The 18123-nt window shown below is 46.4% G+C and overlaps 1 protein-coding gene across 3 annotated transcripts in view; it reads left to right on the forward strand.

Moving 5' to 3' along the window:
• The window catches only part of Ndf (Nucleosome-destabilizing factor), a 131196-nt gene that overhangs the window by 88921 nt on the left and 24152 nt on the right, over positions 1-18123 (forward strand). For all 3 annotated transcript variants that reach the window (XR_007600692.3, XM_050183630.2, XM_050183631.2), the window contains 3 exons: positions 4359-4469; positions 8481-8582; positions 11437-11599. Coding sequence is in view for 2 of the 3 variants with exons in the window: in XM_050183630.2 (XP_050039587.1) it covers positions 4359-4469; positions 8481-8582; positions 11437-11599 (376 nt within the window). In the remaining variant the exon portion in view is untranslated. The remainder of the gene's footprint in view (positions 1-4358; positions 4470-8480; positions 8583-11436; positions 11600-18123) is intronic.

Genomic DNA, 18123 nt, shown 5'->3' on the forward strand with positions numbered 1-18123 from the left:
CTTTTTTTTTCGTTTGTTAGTACTCGGTCATTTATCTTTTTTTTTTTCCCGAGTGTCTCGTACGAGTATGTCTTCAGGGGATCGCAGTCGTGAGTTTCCTGTCCCTCTACAAGGGTATGGTGCGTTTCCTGCTGGCGGAACGAGCCGTAAATTTATTCCACGAAGACGGGCTGTGATAAGTACTAGTCGCGGGTTATCGGTGTCGCGGCGGGGCGCAGTCTAATGGTCTCCAGAGTCGCATATCGTTTGGTTCGGAGAAACGAGAGGCCTCTTAGCGCTCGCTCAACGTCATCTGCACCAGCTGGCGACTGCAGTATCTGGGGCAAGACCAACTCCTTCTGGACTGGCGAGTCCTGTGGCGCCACCTGTCAACATTGAGTTGCACTGCGCTTTCGCGGCAACGATCGCCCTTTTGAGACGTTTATTGCAAGCGTTGTTCCCGAGCATCTTCTTTGATGCCCTGTCCATTGGGCTCAACTCGTAGTAGAACGCGCGCGATTGAATTGGATGCCTAATGGAGGCTGCGAATGTCGTGCCGAAGACGTTAATTCGATTTTCAAGTGTTTGTGCCTGCCAGGACGTGCAGGGATTGGCCATTTAATCAAGTTAACGGCTGCGTAGGTGTGCGGTTTTTTTTTTTTTTTCATCTTCTTCGTGGTTGCTTTCTGCTCGGCAGTGACGTTTCATTTCACGAGGGCTGTCTTTTCTGACAGCAGCAACGCGGAAGCCTTGGCAGGTGACGCGACCTCAACAACCTGCGCATGGCTTGCGCTAGCTGCACCTGCCGTCTGTTTGAAACGCGGCGGACGGGCCGTGTACGTAGAGTGGCCAACGTTGTTTGCCTCCGGCACTGCCTGCAACTTCTACTTTTAAAAGGACAGTATACAAGAAGACAAGAAATGCTCAAACGAGCTCTCTTTGCGCGTTACTGTTCTGAAATAGTCGGTAGGTGACGCCTGTTTCGCTGTGCAGAAAACACCATCGAAGTGAAAAACTTAGACGTCGGTGAAGCGGTGCAGCCTTCCATTTGTCGAAGCATCCCGTTGTGTAGACATTGCATCGCATCCGAAAATTTAAATAAAGGGTCCATCCCGCCTAGCAACATTGTTGTGCTTTTCGTGAAGAAAACAGAGTCATTTAAAGGAAACCCGACTTGCAACTTCATCGGCGCTGCGTTAAGGACAACATAAGGTCACTCTGTCTCCTATTGAGTGGTGCGAAAACACGATTTGAGGCCACAGCAGCAGCCTGGGTGCCGAAACTGACCATTCTGGCCGGTTATTTCAAGGTTTTCCTTTCGTATGACTGTGACACGCATGTTTTGCAGCTTGGCCATGTAATAGTGGCAGCCTTGTCGAATACAAGATCATCCACTCGGTAAAGACGTGCGACCCGTGCAGGCAAAGATCATACTGTGCTCTTGGAAGCAGAGCAGCAGCATATTTATTTCTACCTGATGAGCACAACTCCGACCAGGAAGTGACGTTTGTTGCGAAAATACGGTCAATACCTTTCAAGGCGCATCACCCGGAGAGACGGAGAGAGAAGCGTTTATTGATCGAAACACGTGTCCGGGACGAGGCCCGTATCACCCTGAGGTAGGAAGGCTCCTTAGCTCAGGAGCCCTCTTGGCCCTGGCGACGAGTTGTCGTTGGTCTTCCAGGTCCCCGAGGGCGAGCTTGGCCTCCCACGTTTCGAATGGGTGGTCTCCGTTTGCTTGTTGTGCTTGTTTCGCATCAATTTCCGGTTGCATTTCGCTGCCTTCCTGCTTTGTGCATTCCTGGAGCAAGTCACAGAAGCGAAAGCTTTCTGCGCACGTAGGCCTGCTCTGCGTGCCGCGCTACCGCTGGCGTTAGGCAAGTTTTTTCCAGTGACTAACTGGGCACGTAGCGTAATCGTTTCCCTATCTGAAGTACGCTTTAGAGCTAAGGTGTGTGGAGTCCGCATTGCAGGCACAACAGAACTCGCTGACACGTTCATATTTCTATAGTCGATAGCGCTTGTGTTCTTCGTGATTCTTACGACGCAAGAAATGTGTTAAAACTATATTCTCAACCTTTAAGTGGCGCCCGAATGGAATATAATCGCATTGCCCTATGTTCGTTCCCTATCATCTACCACCCGCTTGCTTTACCCTGTTATTTATTCTTACTCTGTTATGTGAAGCAGGTTGCTGATGCCTGTCTCCGTACATACGAATTTCCAAAGAACGCCGGTGTGACTCCTACAACCATCCTGTTTTCGAAAGCTAGAATGGCAGCCGCGCTTCTATGCGGACACGTGGCGCCACCGCCCGTTTCTTCGCTTTATTAACGCAGCGACTACGGGCCCGATTGTGAATGCGCATGCTAAAAATATCCTGTCAAGTGTGGAAGTACCTCGCTATTGTACATTAATTATAGTCGGGCGTGTTACTTCAACTTAAAAAGATTCTGCGCTTTCCGCTGCTTTATTTTCGCAGCAAGTTCGCATTTGTTTGATCCGGAATGTTGAATTCAACATTTGACATGTTTTAGCTTGCTTTGTTTGTCGAAGAAAGACCAGAAAGAAAAGAAGGAAAGAAAACGAGAAATCACCGTTGTATGCGCACCTTGTTATCGGAGAGGCGAGCTAGCTCGCTGCAGTTTCTCAGCCCTTCGGCAAACTGGGCAAACAGCGATATCAAGTTTTTATGAACGACGTGAACAGAAAAGTACTGTTTGAGAGGGCAGCACTGCGGAAAGCGGGAAATATTGTTTAAAGTTCTAATAAAAGCCCGAGTTATTACACGAGATGAATCCCGAGGCGTCGGCACGAAACTCGATGGTGCGAACAGCTCGATGATATGGTTGAGAGATCTTTGAGATTTTAGTTTACAACACTCTCCGCTGGACAAGCAGAAGCACTCGGAACTCTCCTGAAAAAGGTTTTCGGGGATTAGAGCCCACGTGGACGCGTACTTTGGAGCGTGGCGCTTTCAGGCGTCGGCGCGGTAACCACAACTAAATCCTAAAATTCGCCGGATGGTGCATTTTGTGCGGTTATTCTTCTCTTTCGGTTCATCATGCTCGCTACAGGTACCGGCGCTGTTAAGCACCGGATCGAGCGACTTGCTTAAGATTGAAGCGGGCGTTGTTGCCTAGGCCGGTGGCTGAGCCGCTTGCGTCGCATGCGCGCTCTGGACGTGGGCCAAGATGAATGGCGATTGTGATGGTGGCGTCGCCTGCATCGAGCCTGTGGACGGCGTCACCCGGGCGAGGAGGTGGGGGAGAGCGCGCCGCCGACGTCGTTAGTGTGATCGTTGCCGACGCCGGTGGTGGTGCAACTCGAGATTCTCGGAGAGCTCTGCGGGAATCTCGCCGGGCGGACCGCGCTGCTCTCGTCCTTGCATCAGAAGTGGTGCGCCCAACATGTCACAGAAAAGGACCGCCGTTGCGTCAAATAAGATCAAACAAAACGCTACCACTCACCATATAACTTTAGGGGCCCCACTGTCATATGCAGCATTATTCTGGTTCCATCTATATGCTAGGCTCAGCTGTTCAGCTGAACTATACTTGCATATACCTATACCTGCTATAGAACCTAGTTCAGCTGAACTAGGTTGCAAAGGCTGTCGTATGCATCATAACCCTGCAAATTTTGTTGGTGGTGGTGTAGGGAAACTTTTAAGTTATTCATAAGGCTCTGGTTTGTGCAACGCTTCCTGAGGTTCACACTGAGTATCGAGCCCATCCTGTGGTGTTAATACTAGGCAACTATAGCAGGTTTTTCATAACAGTGTAAGACTGAGCATGTGAAGCTTGCATTTGTATAGGTTCAAGATTTCTCCTAGTTTTATGTAAATATGCAAAAGTAGTAGTAATTTATGTGTACTTTTGATATGTTCTATGTATCGGCTGAGGGAGATGACACTAATATAATCTTACATTGAAGAATGCAAATGATACAGTTTTCTGAAATACATTCTGATGGCTGTGACTTATGAACCAGCGAAACATACATGCCGCCAACAGCAACTGCCAGAAATCAGTTCATGAGTCTAACAGTCCTAAGAAACGATGGCCTTAAAGTTTGCAGCAGCCATATTTTCAATTTTGTGCCAAATGCCGCTGACTACAGTGCCGTACTTACTTGCATAAGGGTTGCACTTTTTTCCATGGGAAGTTGATGACAAGTTTCTGGGTGGGACAATTATGTGGGGAGAATTTCTCTCACATAATTCGAAGAAATCAAGAGTTTTTATGGCCATTGTGAGGGTATGAGTATTATCCAAGCATTCTGCATGTAAATAGGGTAGTTTATTTTGCTGTAGGCATCATGTTCACTGAAATGTTCTGCATTGGTTAAATGCCTTTCGTTTCACTTTTCATGTGTAGTGCCGAGACTTTGTAAAGGCGGGTGCTTTCAAGGGTTTAACTCCTGCTGATGTCGTCGCAGCATCTGACATCACGTTCTGCTGTGTCTCCAATTCTCATGCAGCCAAGGAGGTAAGCAAATTTTCTCTTGTATGTATGTATGTATGTATGCTGTATGTATGTACATACGCACGTCACTTAATGTTAAAACTTGCACATTATATGTAGAACATAGTATGAGCTTAGCCACTTTGCAAAATCATCTAGTCAATAGCAAATTATGTTTGGTTTTAGAAATTTGGAGTGTAATGGGCACAATTTTGAACTGTTGTCTTAAATTGGGAGTTTACGCGAAGGGATAGAAGTGCTGTGAACCTCTTGTCAGCCTTCCGTATTATTCTATATGAGTCGCCTGCCCTTTCCCTCCAATCGATAAACACTTCTAACAACCTTGCATGTTGAATTTTTGTTCAAAGTCACTATTGGGCAGCCAACATAATATGTATTTAGAAGTATTGATTGGATTTCATTTGTCTCTTCCATCTGTCTCATTTCTCTGGAAACCAGGCATGTGTTTGAAGAAAAAAGAAGATAAGAGATGCATATGTAATGTAATAATCATGTAATACAGCCTGATGTTGGCAGATCAGTTCTGTGGAATTCCGCAAGGTGGAGAAAGTGTCGTGAAAGGGAAAATTGTAGGAAAATTGTTGCTTCATGCTACATACATGTGGATGATAATTTTCCCTTTCATAGCCTGATGTTGCATAAGCATTCTATAAAATAAATCATTGTGTTATGTTCATGTGTTTCTGCAACGGTGCTGCTATGGAGGTGAAAAAATCCATATCACCATGTTGAGTGCCAACTGCTTCACTGCAAACTTCACCACAAAACTGTGGCGAAGTTCGCGCGCAATCCAACTGTGAATGCCGCTAGCGACAGCGCCAAGAAAAAGTGAAAGCACTTTTCGCTGCAGGACAAATTGGACGTGTTGCAGGAAATTGACTCTGGAAAAAAGCAAATCGATGTGTACAGACAGCGTGGCATTGCCCCTTCGACCGTTGCGACCATTTTTAAAGACCGAGACAAGATTGGTCAAACATCACTGGGAGTCGCAACTTACTCCTACGAGGAAACGGCTACGACTGGGAAACGTTAAAAATGTGTACCAAGCTGTTCTCACGTGGTTCAAAGATGCCAGGCTTAAAAATGTTCCCGTATCTGGCCCAATGCTCAAAAAAAAAAAAAACGCGAATTCGCCGATGCACTTGATATAACTGGGTTCGATGCCAATGCGGGATGGCTTTTTCGTTTCCGCCAAAGGAACGGAATAACTTGGCAGGTAGTCTCGGGCAAGGAAAAGACTGCTGACAGAGAAGGCACGGATTCCTGGTGCAGTGATTGTTTTCTAGAGGTGGCTGAATCATACTCTGAAGACGATATTTTCAATACGGACAAGACCACATGTTTCCTTCAGCTCCTGCCAGACCGGACGAAGCACTTCAAAGGGCCAGCAGTGCAAAGGAAGGAAGAAGTCACATTTTTGCGTGACAGTTCTGCTCTGCTGCAATGCAACAGGCACGAAGAAAATAAACTGCTCGTCATCGGCAAGTGTACGCAAAGCCTCGCTGCATGGAAAACGACATGTCGGCACTATACGACTACCGCGCCAACAAGCGGGCCTGGATGACCAGAGAACTCTTTTCCGTGTGGCTCATGAAACTCGATGACCAAATGAGGAGAAATGACAGAAGAATTCTACTGGTTGTCGACAACTGCTCCACTCACATGCTCTGCTCTGTTCATTCCTAGGTTTGACCACTGGCTTATAACTGCGAGTTTTTCATTACAACGATATTTCAAAATAACTAAAGATTTGCAGCGGTCCCACGTGATTCGTTATACCAAGATTTTACTGTACTTTATGTGCAGCTATCGCAAAATAATTTGGCTGCAACTGTTATATATCACCTAGCTTCAAAGAGCATGACAGCACGGAGGAGGTTGTGCGAGAACAGTAGACAGCAGGACCAGTTGACCGTGACGAGCCCACGAAGTGCTATAACACCATTCTTGGGTTCATGGTACTTGCTTTTGCGGCTTCTAATTCCACTACGGAGTGTCTGACATGCGGGGGACATATGCAGTGCTCAGCTATTGAGACGCAATACTCGGTATTCTGTGAGTACTGGCTAACTTCGACTCTGCAGTTGCAACAAACTGCCTAAAAATAAAATTAAGTCTTGTGGTTTTATGTGCCAAAACCACAATATGATTATGAGGCATGCCGTAGGAGGGGACTTCTAATTAATTACCACCTGAGATCCACTTACAGGAGCATATTTCCATTTCTCCCCTATCAAATCGTAGCCACCATGGCCACAGTCAAACTCGTGACTTTGAGCTCTGGAGCGCAACACATGCCACTAAGCTATCACGGCGAATGCCCTATAAATAATTTAAGTGTATTATTAAAAAGTGTTGTTTAACAATCATATTTTCCTGATGATCTCAAAGCTTTGTTGATTCATCTTGCTTATATGAAAATAATGGTCACTTTTGGTTTTGCTTCACTTCGATTCTTGTTTTTGATAATGCCACAAAGGATACTAATTTTTCAGGAAACTTGAGGTGGCTTTCACTCACAATTTGTAAAGTTCAAAAGTGAGGAGTTTCAAGTTCGCACTGTGTTGTAGTTTGTTCATATTCCTGGCCAGGCTTTTTTATTAGGAATATGTGTGGAGGTAAAATTGTTGTATGCTAGAATAAGCTTTATTCGCAACATTTCGTGGCCTTCTGTCACTGTGGATGTCTTCGTGCATTTTGCTATAGGCGTATCTTGTCTCTTAATTAAGCGCTCTGCATAAAGTGTGTAATTTATATAACGTTTTGAAAATGTACATTGCTACCAATCGCAGTGGCGCCGCTCCTCTGTGTTTTGAGCCACCCCCTCCCAACTGGCATACTCATCCTAGTTGACATCATTTGAGCGAGCTATCCATTTGGCTACCCAGGTCACGTCATCGATAGTATTTCCAACTTTATGATGAACAAATGTTGGTTAGTTTTTTCTATAGAAAGGCAACAGTGACAATTTATCGCTACACTCGCACTTCCGGTACACAGCAGGTGTTGTCTGCTTGTGTTGCAACGCTGTCCACAAGTAAGCGCAAGTGGACTGGGTGTTTTACCGGATGAGCGAAGGCACAAGCGTAAATTTCCTGCACGGTGCAGCTACCTGGTGGCACAGAGCTAATATAGCAGTAACGAAGTGTATTCTACTTTGGGCTGCTGTTGTAAATTACCAGCAGGAGCGTAATCACGAGCATGTTCTCTTTTCAAATGTTTAAAATGTTTTCTACTTGGTTACACCAATAGTAGCTCTGTGTTTAGCTGGTTAAGCCCCTTAATCACAGCAGTAGTAGTATGGCGGGGCTTTAGTTTACGCCTCCGCCCATCCGTCAAAATGCCTAGCTAACCTGAGGTTATCAAAATACCAGATGCACGCTGGCTCCAAGACAACCAGAAGTAAACAAAATCCTGTCGCATCACAACGGAGAGCCAGTGAAGGTGACGCTTAGCCCCGATAACTCAGCAAATGAGTTGAGAAGAAAAGGCTAGGCTGGGGAGGAGAGTAACTTGTAATCATCCATAGCTCTCTTAATATGAGCTGCTTCACTTACATTGCGGCGCTAATGTTTTACTGTAGCTGTACTGTACCCTATATGTTTACAAAATGCAACCTAGATGTATAACCTAGATATGTTATACACTAATTTTCTGCTTCATTTTCTTGTTTTTCAAATTTTTGTACCCACCGCCCTCTGTAATGCCTTTGGCTTTAAGGCTAAATAAAGAAAAAATGAAAATTTGTCGTAACTGTTTCAGGGACCCTTTTAATACATTGAAAACATGGAAATAACAAAGTGAATTGAACAGTATGGGTAAGGAAACAGGTCACAGAAATACTGTTGTGTTTAAAATGCCTTGAAACTTAGTCATGTATTGCTACAGTAAACGCAACACCGAGCCAGTCTGGTCTACCATCACCTAAACTGAATAGCGGTCCAGAAGATGTTGAACTAGTGGCACACATTATAAGGAGTCTGACCATTGCAAACCTGTTCTATTGCTGCCTAGATGGTGTTCGGCAACTGTGGTGTTTTGCACGAGATTAAAGACAACAAGGGCTATGTAGAGATGACATCCATAGACCCTGACACATCGCAGGACATATCAGAGGTGAGCACTGCCTGAATTCCAAATGTAGTAGTAAACACTACTTAAACCAGGGTGGGTGGATATCATCTGCTCGTACTCATTTCTTTCATCAGTCTGTAACTTCTCAGTTATTTCCTATTTATGTAGTGTGCAACAGGCAACTCCACTGTTGCATCATTGTAATGTGCAATACCTTTTAGTTACCAAGATTTCTGGCCTTCACAGTAAAGTTTCTTTTTAAGTGTGTGTGCCAAATTCAGCTAAGTTGAGTGTGCATGAAGATGTCGGACTACAAGTGGTGCGGCGCTCACGCTCGCCCGTCGCACAGCCCGATGGGTTTCGCGGGTCATTATGAAGTGCAGGTAATAGCGCTCATGCAGCTTTGGCTCCATAACACTGTCAGCGTAGGCTGTGCAAAATCAGTTTGAACGTTTATTGGCTTTATGTCCATACAAAAATAAACCTTACACCATTTTGTTCGGTAATCGCGCACACGGACTTGGTAGTTGTTCCCAGTCACTCAGTTTAACACGTTGCTCTCTGTCCAGCCCATGCACACGTTACGCCCAATTGCTAATGTAATCTTGGGTACAAACATGTGAAGGGAGAACTTCCCATAACAGCTTGCCACCTACCGCGCCAACTTGTAAACATTTAATTATTAACTAAATTAATAAGTATGGTGTCACGTGTGCACAGGCAAACATAAACACTTCTCACTCGATGATTGCGGACACTTGCTGTCAGAAGGCTGGTATCAGAAAGCATGGAGGCAGCAGTTAGCGAATTGACCTTTGTTCTGCATTTCACTTCAACACAAACTAATAGGCAAGAACACAGCGCTAACAAAGCTATCAGCCCTCGGCACACCTAGACTCTGTACTGATCGCAGATCACTTTCAAAATAGGTCCTCAGCAACTGCACCATATGCAGCCACTGCCAAAGTATAACTGTATTGGGTCTTTGTGTTCTCGATCACGAGTGAATGCACCAGTAAATTGTATCTAACGAGAATGTATCAATGCGGTTCTAGTGTAGTGCCATCAGCATTTGTCTGCTAACTCATTTGGGTTTCATTACATCTGGAAATTGTAAGGCACATTTTCTTCTTTCCATGTAGTCTGTCAAAATGGCTGTGGTGAAAACTACGTAAGTCATGCTAGTTGGCGATGAAAAATGCAGAAGTGTAGTCAGTTACGCTGGCTGGTGCATACTTGAATAATATATTGCTCTAAAGCAGGACAAAGATGAGCATTCAGGCAAGTCGGTACTGTGTTTGTTCATTTTCGTCTTTAATTTTTGTGCTGCTTATGAAAATTGTGCTGTGCCATATGAAACTGAAAAGGCTTCATGGGTGCATTGTGGTACATGTATTAAGGATTAATGTGAATATAATGGCATTTGAATCAGCTTGGTTCTTGGGCCCCTAAGTTAAAAACCAACGACAACAAAAATTTGCTTTTGCCATGATGTTTCAGACTAGTAATATATATACTATTGAAGTGATAATGGCAAAGGTGCAGAGATGGTAATTTTCTAGTTATCTTATTGGCAGCATTTACATAGTACCTTAGCAGGCAACATGTGCACCTAGTGGGAGCCAAGAGTGCCGCCCAATCTCAAAGGTCCTCAACATTCCAGGTTTCGAGTCGCTTCAAGCAAACTGCAATGGCAGCATTCTCTTTCTCTCCAGTTTTGGTACCAAATTGTCTGTTTTTGTGAGTTTTTCGTGATTGTCATTGGCGGGGTATACTAGTTGGTTGGTCGTTCCGTACTCAAGCGTACACAGTGCAGTGGTCAGAGTCTGGAGAGGGGGAAAAGGAAAGGTTATCAGTTACCCACCAGTTATCAATAACCAACCAGTTATCAATATAACAACCAATTAACAGTGGATATAAAAACGACCACCACACAAGAATACACGTAACCATGGTCCACTAAAACAAAGTTTACATATGGCTTGGCAGCAGCACCAAGTCCATAAACCACAAAGTCGCCGGCAGAGCTTTCCCAAAGAACACTGGTGAGCCGATCTTGTTACGGTAGATGCGATTGCTGTGCTGGGTTTCGTGGGAGTCGGGAACTGGCTACTGCCCTCGAGCAGGTTTAGCTAACTTGAGGGAAACTACCGTGAGCCTCGTTGCAGATGTTCATTTGTTCTCTTACGGAGAACGGAAGATATTCGGGATGATTCAATCAAGTTCACCGAATTGTATCACGACTCCTTCCAAGGTCTTGGCTGTGCCCCTTTTAATCCGGGGGCGAGGGAACAGGTGATTCCCCCCCTTGTTCCCGCTCCCCACTGTTAGAGGTCGCGCCCTTGCTTTACACCACACAGTCACACACGCACACCCTTGAGTCCGTGATGGACTTCTGTTGTCCGTTTGCAAGCACAAAAGAAACAGTGGCAGCTGGCCCATATGGCGCCATACCCTCTGACAATACATGCACTGTTAGCAATTCATGGGCACAGTATTGCACAGAGACACCACATATTTCTGGGTATTCACAAAGTAGTTGACCCCTCCCATCTTGGCAACCTTCTCTATGCACGCATGGGGCAGAGAATGCACAGGGGTCCCTACAAAAGACTCCGGACGTCAAGGTCGTGCCAACGACAACAACAAAAAAAGTCTCTGAACCTGCCTTAGCCATTTTCGGCCACTTGCCTGAATGGCCAGCAATACCTGTCGTGCTCGGCAGTTCTCCAACTAAAAGTAATGCCGCTATGTGACAATGATTCATCCACTTGTATTTCAAGCATAAAATTTTACACAGAGGATGCTCTCTATCTAGACTTTTAAACTCTTTGTGCAGTCGAAGATTTTATTGCAGTTGGCCTTTTGAGTGATGAGAGTAAATGTTCAATTCTAGGCTATCATGCTCAGAGGTGGGCGGTACTTGGAAGCACCTGTGTCGGGCTCAAAAAAGCCTGCAGAGGATGGCACCCTCATCATCCTGGCTGCCGGTGACCGGGCACTCTTCAATGACTGTGCCAGCTGCTTCGAGGCTATTGGCAGGCATGCATTTTACTTGGGTGAGTGGATGTTTCAACAGAGGTTTGGGTAAACTGAGATCAGTTTATATTCACAACTTTTACAAGTGACCAGCAGTTTCTGAGAAATTATTGGATCAGTACTATGAGCAACTCGCATGACTAACTTTTGCTTTAGTGTGCTCTTCAAGTGACATGTCAGCCCTATAAAATTTAGTATTTGCAAGTGTTTTCTGTCGAAATGAAAATAAGTGCAGTGAATGTCACACTGGAGCAGTAATGTTTAGTCCTTTTCACTTGGGGATACGAAGATTACAAAATGCTTGAAAAAATACTAGTCAAAGAAAAAATTCAACTAAATAACAATCTACATGCACACAATGCTTTAACATGTGCTTGTTCATAATATTGATACATGCTTATTGCGTGTTTCTTCTGGCCAATGCACGCGGGCGCCCTGACAAAGACGACGAACGCTCTCTGGCTCTCGAGCTTTCAGCTGAACTAAAGCCCCTCCATACACGTTTCCGTCGACCAGGTTAAGTACCGCCAACTTGCCCTCCTCCACGCTCCTCTCCCACTCACCCCCTTAGTTTCCGGCGCCAAGCGGAACTTACGTAGCTGCAGCTTCCTGTTCTGAGTGGAAGTGACGTTTTGCTTTTTAGCGTTGTTTACTTTCGCGTCGCTGGAGAGGCTTTAATTGCACCAGCTGCGGTTGAAACTGTGAATGCGATTCCATCCAAGAACCACCGCCTATTGTAACCAGCAATCTGCTCGTGTTCGCTGCTTCACGTCAACCTGCGACCGGTTGTGGCACGAGCGACAACGTACAGTGGAATGTAGTGCCTGGGCCCTTGGAGACCACTGCCGTTTTTCGTGCACTTGGAAAACAGCGACCGCGAACTACTACTTCAGCGGAATACAACAGCTTGTCCCCTTTGCATTCTTTTTATGGTGACTGCCACAGCTCTGCTAAGCACGCGCGGGCGTCTCACCATCGTCTAACAGCAGTCAAAGCGGAAATTCCCGCAGCGCAACTCCAGGAAGCGGGAACGCCGGAACCGGAAATTTTTAAACCAGAAATGCCGGAACCGAAAATACCGGAAGCGGATTTGGTGTGAGGGGAAAAAGTGGCGCACAGCAAAGGTTGTCGCTACTTAAGAAAGCGGCGGTGGCACGTGGATGCAGGGGCTTTGAGCTGAACTGGCCAGCGCTGCAGTTACCCCTTGTAAATATACTTTGTAAATAGTCTCCAGTCTCAATCCTTCGTTCGCATAACATTTTGGTGGAGGGTGCCGTTCCTCGTCTTCGCCACAGAGCTCCGCAGCGACCGCACCGTCCTGCTTTCTGCCACATTCCTGTTCTTTTTACGGTGCTGACCAATTGTCCCCCTGACCTAATCCTCGGACTTGACTTTCTTACGGCGCATTCAGCTTTGATTGATTGTTCTGCCGGTACTTTTTGCCTGGAACTTCCTGTATTCGCGCATATTCATGCCGAACTGCTGAACAACTTTAGTACGACCGCCTTCGTCCGCCTGCTGCCTAAAGCCTTGACTTTCGGCAATTTGCTATCATCTTTTCCTGTGCCCAATGGTGATTACGTTGCCACACCTGTTCCTGATGTCCTTTTGATGCGCAATATCACTGTGCCCCACTCCGTCATCACCGTCGCCGAGAACCAGACATGCCTCCCCGTCGTCAATTTTGGCCTGACAAAGGAAGCCCTACCGAAAGGCATATCGGTTGCAATGCTCCGTGCTATCGGAGATGACCACGTCACGACGTTTTTCGTAGACGTCTGCTCAGATTCTTCACCACGTCCGCAGGATGCTATTTGCCCTGACGCAACATTTCGTCCCATGATTGCTGCAGACCTATTGCCTGAACAAGCAACAGCTCTGTGTCGCCTTTTGGTTTCCTACCACGACATCTTCGACCTCGGCAATCGCCAATTGGGCCAGACTTCAATTGTTAAGCACTACATAAATACTGGTGATGCCAGTCCTATTCAATGCCGGCCATATCGAGTTTATGCTTCAGAGCGTAAGGTTATTTAAGATAAAGTGAACAAGATGCTTGCCAAAGGCATTGTGAACCTCCATCAAGCCCTTGGGTGTCGCCCGTAGTGCTTGTTAAAAAGAAATATGGCACATGGCATTTCTGCGTAGATTATCGTCATCTAATCCGCTACCTAGGCGATGTTCTCATATTTCCACCTACATTTGAGACACACCTTGAGCGCTTATGAGCTGTTCAAGTCTTCCGCGAGGCTGGGTGGGCTTCAACTAAATTCCTCGAAGTGTCACTTCACTCGTCGGCAGATTGCAGTACTCGTGGCGTAAGTTCGTGGTCTTCTGCCGCCAGCCACTCTCACTCGCGGCAGAACAGGTCCTTAAAAGGCTAAGATCCAGGCTTGTCTCATAACCATGTCGCCCGTCACAAGCAGGGACTGATCACACATTTCGGCGACGTACGCCGCAAGCTTGTCCTTCAGCTCCGGAAAGCGTCCCGACTTTGGCCCGCGGAAAACTCTTCACTTGCCATCACAGGTGAAAATATTGCTTCGCTGCCGTCGCCACTCTCGCACCACCCATTAAGAAACATAAAACTTGTGGCCCACTGCGCAGTTATTTGTTTCTTCAGCGTAAAGGATGGCAGCCCTCTTCAACACTGCTGTGCATGAGCGCCGAATGTTTAGTGGACTCGGAGCACTCATGACGACTGTGGAAGCACAGAAGTAGTACGTGGCCGGCAGTCAAATCGAACGCATGAAATTAAAGAACTACAGGAAAAGAGAAACGCAAGCCACGAGAGGTGTCTGCTCTTCCATGAACTATCGATACTCCCCGCAAGCGCCGCTGTTCTGAGGGTGCCGCCACAAATGGAACAGCGGCACTTCCATGAACTATTGACACCACCACATGAGTGCTGTGTGCGCTGTAAAACTCTAAAAAATGTTGAAGAACCCTTCAGAAAAGCGAACAAAACCGCGGGATAGTGGAAAGTTACGGGTGGGGCTGTAAAGCAAACATAAAATTGGGAACTACGTTGTAGCTCCCCTGATATCCCATTGGTCTCACTTTTCTTCTTTTTTTTTTTCTTTTTTTTTTTCTGTGCCATGTTTTCGTTTTGATTGTAAGTCGACCCACCACCACCACCACTTCAAATTTTCAAATTTAAAAAAAGAGGTCGACTTACAATCGTGTAAATACGGTACGTTGCGATGTGTGAAAAACGCCAGCGCCGAAAGACACCATCAACGCTCCCTGCCGGGTGCCTTCAACCGCTCGGCATTCCTTTGGAGCCATTCTTTTGCATTGACTTGGACTTACTTGGCCCTTTCCCTCTATCCACGTCTGGCAACAAGTGGGTCGCTGTGGCAATAGATTATGCCACGCGTTACACCATCGCCAGAGCGCTTACAACAAGCTGTGCTATAGATGTCGCCGATTTTCTTTTACGCGACGTGATTCTGCAGCATGTTGCTACACACCAACTGTTAACAGACCGCGGTCAGACATTTCTTTCTCAAGTCATCGCCGAAATCATGCAGTCCTGCTCCACAAAGCACAAGCTAAGCACGTCTTACCATCTACAGACTAATGGTCTCACTGAGCATCTGAATCGCAGCTTAACAGACATGCTTGCAAATTACATCTCGTCCAACCATAGTGATTGGGACCTTGCCCTACCCTATGTCACTTTTGCATTTAATTAATTGCGTCACGACACTGCCGGTTATTCCCCGTTCTTTCTGCTGTTCGACCGAGAACCCACATTGCCACTGGACGCATCCCTTCCATCCGCCGCAGCAGAGACCAGCGAGTATTCACTTGACGCCATCGCCAGGGCAGCCCAAGCACGCGAAATCGCCCACACTCGGCTCTTGACCTCTCAAGAGAAGCAACGGCGCTTGTATGATCACTAACACAGAGACGTCCACTTTTCGCCTGGATCTCTGGTACTCCGGTGGTCCCCGACTCATCACGTTGGCCTGTCAGAAGAACTCCTGTCTCGGTACACAGGCCCATATCGAGTGCTGCGGGCCGTGACTCCAGTTACCTAAGGAATTGCCCCAGTCAGTACCAGTTCCTCATCTGTCCCAAATTCCACTGATGTTGTGCACGCACGCCTCAAGCCATATTACCCTCTTGTTATCACTGATATTTAGACGACCCGGGACGGTGCTTCTGCCTCTGGGGGTAATGATACATGCATATTGCGTGTTTCTTGTGGCCGATGCATGCGAGTGCCCCGACAAAGACATCAAACGCTCTCTGGCTCTCGAGCTGTCGGCTGAACTGGCCAGCGCTGCAGATACCCCTTGTAAATATACCTTGTAAATAGTCTCCAGTCTGAATCCTTCGTTCACGTAACAATATAATATAAATATGGCACTTAAAAATAAACACCTATCTCAGGAAATAAGGAGACCTTCATAAAGATAATGAAAGTCGAACCTCTGTATAAAGGCGGAACTGCATGGTGCAATTGACACGCGGATGGTGGGACGCGTGCTGCTGCTCGGAGTAGAAAAAAAAAAAAAGAGGCGCGCGGCGCGTCCGCCAATAAGAGTTCAGGTAAGTCACATGGTGTTTGGTCATGTGGCATTTTGGTTTTTTGGTTTTGCCACCAGATAACCCTGCTCTCTGCGCTTTTTTTTTTTTTTTTTTTTCCCCATTTCTCTCTCTCTCTCTCTCTCTCTCTCTCGGCAGAATTGGCGCGCGCGTGGAAGGAAACACGTGCGACCGCTATGCGGAAGGTGCATAGTCGCAGTTTCGCACACAATTCTACAATCTTGCTGTTTGAAATGAAGCTTGATAAATACACTTTGGCAAAAATTTTGCTGTCTAATTATCCGAGGACTGTTTTTATTGTAATGTTCTGTAAGTTTAAGGGCATATAATATATGCTGTAAAAAAGACGATTCATGTCGCTGGGAGTTAGCTTGTCTGGCAACCCGGAAAGCGCCGCTCCTTTTTTTCATACGGGTGCTCGCATGTCGGCGGCAACACGGGCGTTTGCTGCACGTCACGTTTTTCGCGAGCAAAAAACTCACCATGCAGTTCCTGCTTAAGTAGGTCATACTTAAAGCAAGAAAATTAGATTGTGTGCTTTACTAAGACAAGGTTTCAGCATTTCTACTGGTAACGGTTACAAGTTCCTAGGTGCGTAGCATCTTGTAAGTACTGTGGGAGATAAGGGGTTCTCCTCCGTACTCTTGGGACAAAGGAACGACAACACAGTAGTGCAAACAATCACAAGGGCATTTATTGCACCTTTCATAGATCAATGCCTGCTAGCCGAGTTGCTATCCCCAAAACATGCCGATGGGCGCGCGACAAATCTACAAGTCCGACTTACCGCGACCGCATTGCGAGCGAATATATTCGCCCCATGCTGGATCCCAACGCCTGGTCGTTCGCGTGTACAGTCACGCGAATGGTGGCACGTTCGAAGGCAGCCACGCGAGACGGTCTCGCAGAAGCATGGTCGGCGCACGCACGGGCGGCACGTCCGCTCCCGCTCGCTTCCCGAACCCAAAGAGCGCAAGCGCCTTCCTTTCGGCGCCCAAGTAACCTCGCCTGTCGGCGGCGTTAGCAGCCCAACACTAGCGCCATCTCTCGCACTGCGCTTCAACCACTCCGAGCGCCGCGGGCGCCAGGCCACGAGGCGGGCGAAGCCGCCCTGCAGGAGACCCGCTATGCGGGAAAAACATCAGGGGACGCGCGAGAGTCCCGCATCCCCACAGTACTCATTTGTTGCATAAACGCACAGGAAACTCTGCCAGTGTTCTGGTGCGTGCAGCAAAGATTGTATTTGGAGCATAGCTTTTGGTCAGGACACATCTGCTACTAGCCACCATAATCACACGGTACCATGCGTATGTATATACAGGGTGGTGTCCCAGCTAACTTTAGCCATAGCTTAAAGATATGCAAATGCCACGTAGCTGTACAGAACAAAGGTAATGTTGTTCGCTGTCGCTTGGAGATACTTTCACTTAATTTCACTTAATTAGGTAATTAGTTTTAATGAATAGTCAATTACTCAAATATTATATTAGATGAAAAGTGTCAGTGAGACAATTGTAACATGAAAAACTTCTGATACAGCTTTCTGTTGCTCAATACATGCTACATAAAAGTTTTTTTTCAGGTGTGGAAGAAGCCTCTCGAAAACAAGCAAAGTGCTTCGAGCGGCCAGTCACCCGGCAATTTTGCATGCATTTGCGGGCTTCTTTCACGTTCGTAAAAACACTTTTATGTAGCACGTATGGAGCAACAGAAAGCTGTATTGGGAGTTTCAGACTTTGGCAATTGATGACACAGCATACCTCACAAGGTCCAAATGTCTGCGAAGAGGGAAAAAAAAGAAAGCAACGAAATCAATGCCAAGTATATTCGATTCTCAAGTTGGCCAGAAAATAGCTGAGTGTTGAGCAAGCCTTGGAAATTTATTTATGTTATATAGCTGCCCTTACGTGCAGAACCTCGTAATGCTCTCAAGGATACAGTTGAATCCCACCACAACAAAATTGGCAATGGACATGAAAATTTTTAT

Source organism: Dermacentor andersoni, chromosome 4 (genome assembly GCF_023375885.2).
Source record: "Dermacentor andersoni chromosome 4, qqDerAnde1_hic_scaffold, whole genome shotgun sequence".
Taxonomy (NCBI): Eukaryota; Metazoa; Arthropoda; class Arachnida; order Ixodida; family Ixodidae; genus Dermacentor; species Dermacentor andersoni.